This window comes from Pteropus vampyrus, unplaced genomic scaffold (genome assembly GCF_000151845.1).
Source record: "Pteropus vampyrus isolate Shadow unplaced genomic scaffold, Pvam_2.0 Scaffold481, whole genome shotgun sequence".
In the NCBI taxonomy this organism is placed as follows: Eukaryota; Metazoa; Chordata; class Mammalia; order Chiroptera; family Pteropodidae; genus Pteropus; species Pteropus vampyrus.
The window spans coordinates 14198-26326 of record NW_011889262.1 but is presented as its reverse complement, the minus strand read 5'-3'; the positions used below and the strand labels follow the sequence as shown (position 1 = coordinate 26326).

The 12129-nt window shown below is 35.1% G+C and overlaps 1 protein-coding gene across 1 annotated transcript in view; it reads left to right on the top strand.

The window, feature by feature from the left end:
* The window catches only part of LOC105307144 (ankyrin repeat domain-containing protein 26-like), a 105352-nt gene extending 95836 nt beyond the window's left edge, over positions 1-9516 (top strand). The window contains 4 exon segments of the mRNA XM_023524595.1: positions 16-230; positions 1451-1676; positions 8226-8271; positions 9398-9516. Coding sequence (XP_023380363.1) covers positions 16-230; positions 1451-1676; positions 8226-8271; positions 9398-9516 — 606 coding nt within the window.
* Positions 9517-12129: the final 2613 nt, after the last annotated feature.

Below are 12129 nucleotides of genomic sequence, written 5' to 3'. Positions count from 1 at the left end.
TTTTATTTGCTTTAGGCACAAGCAGCATCTCAAGAAAACTCAGAGTGGTTAAGAGAGAATAATTCTACAATAAGAAGTCAAATGGAACTCAGAATTAAAGATCTGGAATCTGAACTCTCCAAAGTAAAAACTTCTCAAGAAGATTCTAATAAAATGCAATTGGAAACATATAAGCAACTCTACCTAGAGGAATTGAAAGTTAGAATGTCATTGGAAAATAAACTAAATGAGTAAGTCAAAGCATAGAATTGGAGAAAATAAATTTAGCTCATAATTTGCCTCTAAAGCATAATTTTTAACAAGTCAAATTCACGAGATTAGTAGAAAACAAAAGCTAACTAAATATAATAACTTTGGAAAATGATGTCAGAAAACAAACTTGCCTTTAAATGTTAGTTCAATAAGGTTTGCATTTCTTCCCCATTTTTGTTTCAACATGATTATTTCCTCCCCCTTTTATATTTTCATATTGTAAATGTGATCAACCAATCTTTAAGCTAAGTATTTTTGAAGATTTATAATTTATATGGCAATATTATTATAAAATTTTCTGTTTGAATTTTGCTAAGTTGCAATCTTAACAAGTTTAACTATTTTTTGAAAGATAACAGCTTAAACCCAAAGTGTTAAGTGCTCTGAACATTCTAGCTCTTGGTAAATGTACAAAGATTGTGATCTTTGTTATTATCACTAGAGGGTGCCTTGAGACAACTGATCCTTTCTAGTTTTTCTGGCAGACCTCAAGGCATACACAAGAAATAGAGAAAGATGAGCACAGGGATAAAGCACACTATAATTGACAAAATAACTAAAAATAACAAGGTGGCCTGCCTAGGTTGGTGGGGAGTGGCGGTGTGTAGAGGACAGAAAGGGCAGATCCCACCGCCAATTCTTTGGTAAAGATGTGATAAGCTAATTGCCTCTGGAGTTGTTTTGGTTCATTTTGATCTCCAATTAGGCTATCTGGTCTCCCCTAGAGGCTGTTGCTCTAAATTACGTCCAGTCCAAATGGTTAATTTCTCCAAGATAATGAGTATATGGTACAAGGGTGGGGAAAACACATGTTTGGAAATGCCTTAGAGGGATTTTTTAAAAATCTCTAAACTGGTTTATTCCATATGCCTAATGGTACGCTCAAGAATCTCTTAAGTACAGCCATTCCTGAAGGCACCAAATATCACCTGAGAAGCTGTCTGCATCACTGATCGCCATTCCTCTCCCCTCCCTACTTTGAATTGATTATTAGTTAGTAATCCCCCTAGAAACCTATGTACTTGTTCAGAACAATTGTAAACCTATACAGGTATATAGGGGTCTGCTCTGATATATTTTCAGTATTAAAATTCTGTTAGGTAAGAAATTTCGCTTACTATTATGGCAACTTAAAAAAAAATGCAGGTCATTAGGGAAGAATGAAATACTAAGCCTGTGTTTTTTACAATCTTCACAGGAAAAATGAAAAGCTAGCAGAGATCAGTTCCGAACTTCTAGAGAAACAGCAGAGCAGAACTTTACTCTGCACTGATATTACAAGGCCAGTCCTGGAGCCACCAGGTGTTGGAAGTCTTAATCATAGTCTCATAAGCCATAGAAATCTTGCTCCAAGAGTAAACTTGGTGACTTCCGCCTCAACCCTATGGACTTCAAATAATAGCATGGACGCTTACTTTACCAAGGTTGGTTATATTACCTTCTTTCCCTTGGGTTTCAGATTTCTGATTATGTTTTGTTGATAATTTGGTGAAATTCTGAGTTGTTTCCTTGATGAATGCACATTAAGTAAAAGTCATAATTATGTGTGCTAATAAAGAAAGGAGACAGAAACTTTGTAATATTTCTGAAGTCCCTGAATCTCTCATGTTCAAGAGGTACCTATCATTAACTATTCATTAAACATAACTAATCAGACACACTTTCAGTTTCATGAAAAGCTGTCTTTATATTCAGTTTTAGAAATTACAATAGAGTAAAATGGAATACTTGGTGATGCTTTGGGTTATTTTCTAAGTGATTTTAATTTGGTGATGGTTCAAAACAATTTTAAAATTCTGGTGCACCCCAGGTACTCCACCCTTAAGCATTAATGAATAATTGACTTGCACACCCTTAACCATATATGGTCTTTCTTTTGTTTTCCAAAGGTTGGTGGTTTAGGCCAGTTTTTGTTTTCTCTCACCTGTGCTACCTGAGCCTCCTGGGTCCAGGTGTGGGGGCTTAGTGGTGGGCTTGGGAGCCCTGGTCTGAGTAACCAGGGTGGTGGGTATCGCTGCTGTATCCAGGTCCCCAGGGTCTCTGGGCACCACCACTGGGGGTGGTGATGGAAGATGGGGCTGTGACAGAAGATGGTTAATAAGCCCCTATGAGCTGCTACATGGTTCTCTATGGCCACTGGGAGAACTGTGCTCTGGCCTGGAGCCTGAGGACTTGTCTCTGCTACTGCTACTAGTCTCTCTAGTGATGCAAACACTGCTGTAACTGGGGAGGGATCTGGGTTCCTGGGGAGGCAGGGGATGCTGTGGCCACCCCCTTTGACCCTCTGGTGGGCTGTGTTGTGAGAGAAGCACCCCAACTCCTCTACCAATATTGCCTTTCTTAAGGCTGCAAGCTCAGACTTGTCTGCCTGGAACTGCAGTTATGGGCCTGTCCCTGTCCTTCCCCCATCCTGCCTCCCTACCCATTCCAATATACCCACCTTCCCACCTCCTGATGTGTGGATTTTTTAGGCATCCTAGTGTGCTGAGCAGAGGAGCCTTTGTTGGGTTATAGATGTCTGACTAGTTGCGGATTTAAGGGAAGTACAAGTGGTTGTCTCAATTGCCATGGTGCTGATATCACTTTCTAAAATATCCATTTCAATCAGTGCCATTGGTTTATGATTTGGATGCTGTTTTGAGGGTCTTCTCAATTCAAAGAAAAGTAGCATAGGACTGTGCTAAATGAGACTTCAGCCCTGTTTTTGGATTGGGCTGCATCATAATAAATCACAGGAGAGTAAAGCTAAGGATTTTTTGACAGCCTTTGGCCAAATAGGGTCTACGTGCTTTGAAGTGGTGAAACTGGACTACTGGGTACCAAAGAAAACGAATGTCAGATACCACTCTAAATTGTTAGGCATGATGTACACTTAAAAGGTTCTCATTAGTTCTCACCAGAAAAATTAGATATAGCATTATTTTACTAGGTGAAGATGAAAGAGTATGTAAATATAAAAGCAATTTAAGAGAAGATTTTTTGCGGAAATATTTCCTTATTAATTTTTTGTTCGAAATTATGTGTTTATTATTTTTTTAAATATTTCTAGATCAGTTAAGACATAGTTTATTTTAAACTTGATGTTGTAGTTCCAAGAGATACAGAGTTCCCTTGTGGGGCATTGGTTGCCTGATCATGCCAGGTTTAGACAGAGATTAAAAGCAGCACTCTGTCAATATCCAGACATAGGTCTCCAACATCACTACAGAATACGTGGAAGGACTTTTTATATAGCTGGTCTTTACAGAATTCTTAGACGTGCAGAAAGAAGGTGTCTTCTAGAGATGCCTGTATTTTAATGAATGCTACTAGGAAAACATCATACTTTGAGAGAGGGAGTAACATCCCATCTAAATATGATAGAAAGGGGTGAGATTCTTTAAAAGAGCACTATAAAACAACCTCTTTCTGAAGATTTTTAGCTAAGATTCTCGAGAGTCAAATATTAAAAATATTAAAAATAGCATTAATATTAAATGTGTTTATCAATCACCTTTATTTGCAAGGTTTTAACATTTTGGACTATTTCTACTATGAAGTTTTAACTTATTCAGCATTGTATTTCTAAATTTAATGACAGTAATGATAATAAAGTATTGCTCTAAGTCTGTGATTTCAGTTGTACTGGTAGTCAAAGCAAGTTTTCTCCACATTCATAACACTTAGGTGTATGGCCTCTGTCACCAGTGCATGAAGTTCAGTCTTGCCCATGCAAAGCCATTGTAGTGGCACAGGTCACTACTTACCTGTTTTGCTAACTTTAACCTTCATTTTTCACATTCTAGTTAAATCTAGTTAAATCTATATTTCAGAAGTAATTTTATACTTTAATTCTATTGTGTAATTTAATTGTACTGTTATAAAAAAAAATTAGCCTGAACAGATATATCACTAGTTATTTTATCACTAGTGATATATTACTAGTTATTTAGATTTTTCTTACATATAGAATGTTTTTCTAAGAACTGAAAATTTACTCCAGACAACTTTCCAACAGATAAAATTTCTCTAGTTTCAAAAGTTTTTATGTTCAAGACTTTTTAGTATTTATGTGCCTAACGCCATGTATGGCCAAAATATTTACTCAATAAATAGGTTTTAAATAGGAAAATTCAATTTTACGCTGATTGATTCTGGACTTTTCATCTATTACTGACACTTTGAGAAATTTTCTAGTGAGATTTTCTTTTATGTCTCAAATGTTATATAAATACATCAAAACTAAAACAGTTAATAATTAAGACTCTAAGACATCAGAAGCATGGCGGTGTGAGGGGTTCCCTTGATCTCTCCCCTTGAGGTGATAACAAGGTGAATAGCTATAATCCAAGGGAAGATTTCCAGCCTAACACATGAACATTTCTGAGAGATATGCATATCAGAGCATCCGAAGTGGGTGAATTGGGCCATCAATTCCACAGGTCAATACTTTATTTTACCACTTCAGCAAATGCTCCACAGTTATTTCATCTTTGAAAGATACAAATAATTGATCAACTTCTTCCTATTCTTCATTCATTCATTATCTCTGGACTCAATTTTTCAGCTCCTTGATCAACCAACTTTTCCTCGGTTCTTGGCTTTGCTGCAAAATACATGTTTTTAATATACACAAACTGACAAGTGCATTTCCTTCATATATTAACCTATTTACAAATGGATAATCAATTGCAATGATTTATATGGGTAAAGTTGCTTGATTTTATGTCATTATATTTATTTTTATAACATTTACCATAAGAATGAATCAAATTTTAACTGAAAAGTATCAATAGTTACTGGAAATATATTAACTTAGGAAATGTGTATGTGTGTAGTGGTATGTATGTGTTTATTGAATTGGTTTCAAAAGAAGAATTGAACATTATTTTTCAACCTGTAGTGCAAATCTAATAGAAAGGTAGCCATTCAGCAAATTCTCATTGAATGAATGAACATATATTTGTATTTTATTGTGCTTTACTATTGTTAGTGTCTCACTCTGTTTCTTTTTCTAAAATGTTCCTTTCACCTTTTCCCTCTTTAAAGTAGGAGTTGCTTTGAACAAGGTACGTGAATTATAAAGTCAAGGAAGAAGAAAATATTTCTATATGTGTTGTGTAGTTATCTTTTTTGTTGGAGCCTTTGTGGAGTAGATGGCAAATGACACCCCTCTTCCCCTTCTGAGCCAGAACGTAGGAGTCAGGAAGGTGGAGATCACTTTACTTGCTTTGTTACCCACACATACTAAGAATGTGGAGGGTGTGGTTTAGATGTGTGGCCACAATGGGCTTCCAAACACTGACTCCCGAATCAAGAATTTCCCCATACAGTTGTCAGCAGAAGAAATAATGCTTGACACCTGTCTCAGGGGTAGTCTGCTTACTGCGGAGATGAGGGCGGATTCAACTACACATTACTGTGGGAAAACAAATCCTTTCAAAAAAGAGATCTAAAAGTAAGCAAGCATTTCTTAAAGGTTCCATCTCTCAGATTCACCCATTTGGAAAATTTTCCCTCCTCTCATGAGGAAGGTATAGAGTGTGTAAGTCCTCATGTGGAAAATTGAGGCCTGAGAAATGAGGTACTTCTGTGATTTCTGATTGAGCTGGAACTGTAGTTGAAATTAAGCTCATGTCTTTTGTATATACCAATTAATGAAGGGAGATTGGACAGAAGTATGCTAGATAGTAAAGAAAAGTCTGTTTTGTGTTTTCGATTTTGCTATAGATACTCCGCAACATGGATAATTATTTGTTAATTAATTTTCGTAAAGCAAGGTCTCTTAGGAGGGAAATAAGTGTTCTTTAAAGAGTCAAATTCCTCGATTTAAGCCTGCTTTGTTTACCAAAAGATATTTCCCTTCAATTTCTCACTCCTGTGGTTTAAAAAATGTGTGCTCTATAAATTGAGTGTATATACTGCTCATAGTAGGAGTTACAGTATTAATTTCTGGTCCATTATTTTTATTCATGACTTTAAAACTTATAATTTAGTTAGAAAGCTATTAATTGTGTCTTATGCCTAAACATTAATGAGCTACTTGACAGAGTTTTTCATATTCATTTTCTCTGAGTTACAGTTAAAAATCTATGTAATTTTCCTGATTACAGGGAAGTAGATAGCATAGAACTCTAGGTTTATTAAGAAGACCTAAAGCCCATTCCTGGACTGCTGCTAATAGGTTTTTTGACCATAGGCAATCTATAATTTCTCTGAGCCTTGTTGCCTTTCATGTAAAATTAGAGACTTTGACTAAATCATGGACTATCATTCTTAAATAAAAATTATTTTCAAATACTTGAACTGTTCTTTGTTTTAAAATTTTTGCATGAAATTTTATTATATAAAATAAAGACAAATGGAGCTGCCTAGCTAAAGAAGGGAGAGACTCTGACGCTGTGTAATCTTGCACGTATCCCCAGTGGAAACTTAGATTTCTATGGGACATAGTGGAGAACAACCAGCTATAAGAAAATCCTCTCAGTAAAACTTCTTGAAGTAAAATTGCTAACAAATTGTTTTCCTTTATATGATTTTCTCACCTTTCTATATTTTTGATAAATGGAGAAGTATAAATCAAATTGCAGATGTGTTCTCTGCATTAATGTTGGACTTCCAGCTCCTTCCACCATCTGAACACAAATCCTTACCTAGAAGTAAACATAAAGGTCACAATAGTAAATATTTAGGAAGAGCGCTTTTTGGGGAAAAGGTAATAAAGTTACATCAGTGGTTTCTTAATGTAATTCATGAAAAATGTGATTTACATTTTATATATTGTTTTTGAATGGTAACACAAAATTGTTTCAATAAAGGCCTCTCCCTTTGTCTGGTACTGAGTTGCTGATTTTATAAGGCCTTTCTAGTAATGATGTCACATTATTCATTTTATAAGCCCTGCCCTTCATGCCATTGTCAAAAATGGTGTTATGGAAAACAGTCTGAAAATAATGGGAAACACGTTAGCCAATAAATTTGTCTTCACATCTAAACTTTGGAGAGGCACGGTCATTGTCGCTACAGTATTTATTATCTTCAGAATACTAGTTTAAACCCTATTTTGGGCATTTAGTGAGAAGATACCTTTTATAAGAAAGGTCTGAAAGAGAATACTCTAGATGGGGACACTTGTAACATAGTTTGAAATACTTGTAACATAGTTTGAAATATTCTGACACATCTCATAATTAAGTAAATGATGGCTACAATTAATTGAATGTTTCAAAAATTGGCCCTAATTTGTAGAGAGGAAACATAGTTGCAATTAAATGATCATATATTATTGTTTGTTGTTTCTAACTCTACAAAGTCATCAATCAGAAAGTAAGTTTGAAAACTGGCTTTAACCGTTATGTCTCCCTTATTCAAGCAGATTTTCTGAAATCTTTGGTTCCATATAAATAAATGTTTCAGTTATAGTATACACAGCAAAATAGTTTTACATATTTTTTGTGAGTAGAATTTTCATGTAACATAACATTACCACTTTCATCATTTTACTTTCAAATTTTAATAGCACAGAACACACTTTATGATTTTAAATTTCTAAAAGTGTAAGGATAGAAAGATTATATTATGGAAAACTGCATTAAAATGAAAAAAACTAATTAAACATATAAAGGGCAGCATTTCTAAGAACTGCAAAACAATGCATTCTGTGTAAAGTAAGACTTCACCTATTTAAACTTCTTTGTTCCAATCAGAGATCGAATGAAACATTGCCCTTCTAAACTTATGTTTACTCAATAGACCATATCGATTGTACTTTCATCAGATGAATTTAAATAGCATTATGTACATATGTTCTCTATTATATAAAATTTAAGAAGTAGAAATTTATTTTATTTACATGATAATTCTATGTATGTAATCCCCAAGTTAGGTGTAGTCTCTCAAAGTATTATTTAAAGAGCATATTACATAAATTATATATTATTCCTACAATAATATCTGTTTAAGTTAAATACTTAATTATATTTGCTTTATTTCAGATGCAGCAGGAGATGGATAAAATGATAACTAAAGAATTCAAAGAAGGTATGTTGCCAAAATTTATTAATTCAGTTTCGATATCATTGAGTTCTAATATGAACTATAAATAGTAAATGGCATCCCATATATGTTTGGATAATAGATACTACATTAAGTATTTTCTTCCACACAGCAAATGGAAAATGTGACAGCATAAACATTCATAATGAAAAATACGCTCATTCCTCATTTATTTATCATGTTCCATAGCTTGTTAAAAATCTCAAAGTCCGTGTATCTCTTTTTATTTCTGGCTCCCCTTTTCCTTTCCTCTACCATCTCTATGGAACTGTCAACCTGCACACTGAAACTACTGTCAGAAACTGGGCTTCATCAACTTCTCATGTTTTTCCTAGTGATAGATAAGGCCCAATAACCAGACTCATCTAGTAATACTTAGCCAAGCCATTACAGTTTCTATAGCTGTCACCTGCTGGGTGACATTTCCATCTCCAGTCATTGACTATCCTTGGTTTACATTTTTCCCTGAAGAGAGCAACTCCAAATTCCTTTACATGAAATAAAAACACTAAGATCAATTTAGTTCTTACCTAATAATTCAGCCTTATTATCTCTTGCTCCTTACCTTATTCTGCTCCTTTGCTCTAGCATCTAGCCAAACTGGACTACTTCTAATTCCACAAATGTTTTCCCTCATCACTCATCTTTGCATCTACCTCTTCCCTCTATCTTACATACTATTTCTTGTCCTTCAGGTATCAACTTATATATCACCTCCACCAAAAAGCTGGCACAATACTGGAATGTTTTTTCTGTTTGTTGCAATAGTGTCTTGTTTATATTTGTCATGGCATATATATCTCTGAATGAAAATTGTCTGGTCATCTGTTTTTTCAGTTGATAGTATATGATTGTTTAGGGGTGAACCATGTCATCATCTTGTAACTCCAGTATTTGTCGTACTACCTTAGCACATGGTTGTTGAAAAAATGAATGACGATGAAGAAACCAGAAGCTCTGACACTTAGCCACAGAGCAATTAATTCAGTGTGCAACCAGGAGCAAATTATATTTAATAGTAACCTCATACTGTTTATTTTTTCATTGTTCTTAACACTTATTTTTAGTCATATGTTAGATAATGAATATAATTCTTTCTTTTTCTTTCCAGCAACTGCTGAATTTGAATCTGAGTCCCATAAACCTTCTCCTCTACATTCTACTGATGATCTACTTTTGAAAGCCTCACAAGAACATACACAGATTTTGAAGAAAAATTATATGATCTAAAACATAAATAATAAAAATGTATTTACTGATCTATTTATATAACACTTTGTTTCCCATTAACCATATGACACATCTTTATTAAAGGAAAATATTTGTGTATCATATGTGGATGATGTAAATTTATACAGTATTTTAAACTGTTTCTTGGCATCTAACTAGCTTTTCAGCAGATTTTGTGAATGAAAACAAACACTATTGAGTTTTAAATACGCAAACTGCCCAAACACCTGCTATTTAAACAAGACCCATACAACCAAGTTTTCATTGATGTTAGTGGTGTTCATTGAGAGCTCTTTTTGTATTTTTCAATATTTTAATTTTTTATTAAATTTATTGACATGACATTGGTTAATAAAAGTATATAGGTTTCAAAAACACTGTTTAATAATACATCATACATATATCGCATTGTGTGTTCATCACTCAAAATAAAGTTTTCTTCCATCCCCATATATTTGACCCATGTTACCCTTATCTACCTCTCCCCACTCTCTTTTCCTTCTGATAACTACTAAACTGTCATCTGTGTCCATGAGTCCCTACTTGTTTCTCTTGTTTGTTTAATGCTTTCAGTTTTATATCACACTTATGAGAGACATCCTGTGGTTCTCAGTGTTTTCTGTCTGACTTATCTTGTTTAGCATGATCATCCCAAGATCCAACCATGTTATTGCAAATGGCACTATTTCATCTTTTCTGATGGCTGAGTGTTATTCCATTCTATATATGCCCCACATCTTCCTTATCCACTCATCTATTGGAGAACACTTCAGTTGTTTCCATGTTTTGGCCACTGTGAATAATGCTGCTAGGAAGATTGGGGTGTATATTTTTTTATGAATATTTTCAAAATTTTGGGATAAATACCCAGAATAGAGATTGCTAGGTCATATGGTAGTTCTATTCTTAGATTTCTGTGGAACCTCCATGTTTTTTCCAATAGTGGCTGTACCAATTTACATTCCCAGGAGCAGTACATGAGGGTTCCAATTTCCCTATAACTTCTCCAAAATTGTTATTGTTCATCCTGTTGATGATCGCCACTCTAATAGGTGTGAGGTGATAGCTCATTATGGTTTTGATTTGCATTTCCCTAATAGCTAGTGAGGCTGAGCATCTTTTCATATGTCTGTGGCCATTTGTATGACTTCTTGGAAGAAATGTTTCTTCAGGTCCTCTATCTATTTTTTTTTTTGATTGTTTGCTTTTATTGTTGTTGTTGACTTGGATGAGTTCTTTGTCTATTTTGGCCATTAGGCCCTTATCAGAGATGTTGATTGCAAATATATTCTCCCATTTAGTTGGTTTCCTCTTAGTCTTGTTGATTTTTTTTTTTCTGTGCAAATGCTTTTTTAGATTGATATAGTCCCATTCAGTTATTTTGGCTTTACTTCCCTTACTTTTGAAATCAAATTCATAAAATCTTCTCTAAATCTAAGGTCCATGAGGTTAGTGCCTATGTTTTCTTCTATGTGATTTATTGTTTCAGGTATTATATTCAGGACTTTGATCCATTTTGAGTTCATTTTGGTGTATGGTGACAGAGAGTCTAGTTTCATTCTTTTGCATGTGACCTCCCAATTTTTTAGCACCATTTATTGAAGAGGCTTTCCTTTCTCCATTGTATGTTTGTGGCTCCTTTGTCAAAAATTACTTATGAGCATTCTGGGAAACATGGCATAGTGAGAGATGTCCTCAGATCTCTCCCCTTGAAACAACAATAAGCTGAACATCTAAAACTGAAAAAAAAAAAAAAAAGCATCCAAACTGCACACGAGCACATCTGAGCATGGGATCTGCATATAAGGGCTACCACAGGTCAGAACCCTGGGTGTCAGGCGGTGTACTGGGAGAAATAAAGAAGCTGCTCCGCTCAGCTGCCAGAGCTACCTGTAGGAGAAGGGAGAGAGGTGAAGGTGCGGCAATTTCCCGGAACAGCCCTGCACGGGAAAGCTGTGAGTTCCCCATGGCTGGTGGGCATCAGGGCACACTAATCAGGATGAAAAGCAGAAAAGGGGACAGGACCACAGAGAAACAACAGTTGATTTTTACCAGCCCTGGTTGCAAAACCGAGGCTGGGCCACAGTCATCATCCCCCAACCCAGAGGGACACTCTACCTATGCCCTCTAAGACAGATCACCATGGAACCCCCAGGAGAATCTCAACAAATGCTGCCAAGACTGTTGCTAACACTGACAGGGAATGAGACTGAGGGTAGTGAGCATGATTAAATATCTATAAGAAAATAAAAAAGGCATTATTACGGCTTTATATGAAGCAGGGATCCAAGAGGCTTCACCATCACCTACTGGAAACCAAAAGAAAAGTGCCTTCTTTGCAGCAGACTGAAAAGAGACTTTATATAATAATAATTCTTTCTGTAAAAACAGCTGAATGCATTTCCATCAATGCCCAGGCAGAAAAATAGTCCATTAAACCATGAACAAACAAGGTGACAAGGCATCTCAGAAAGAAAGAGAAAAATCTCCAGAAAATAAGCTTACAGACATAGAAATATGCAACTTAAATGACAGAAAATTCAGGATGATACTTCTGAAAAAAACAATGAGATCGAAAACAACTCAAATCAACAAGTTCAGGAATTAAAAAAA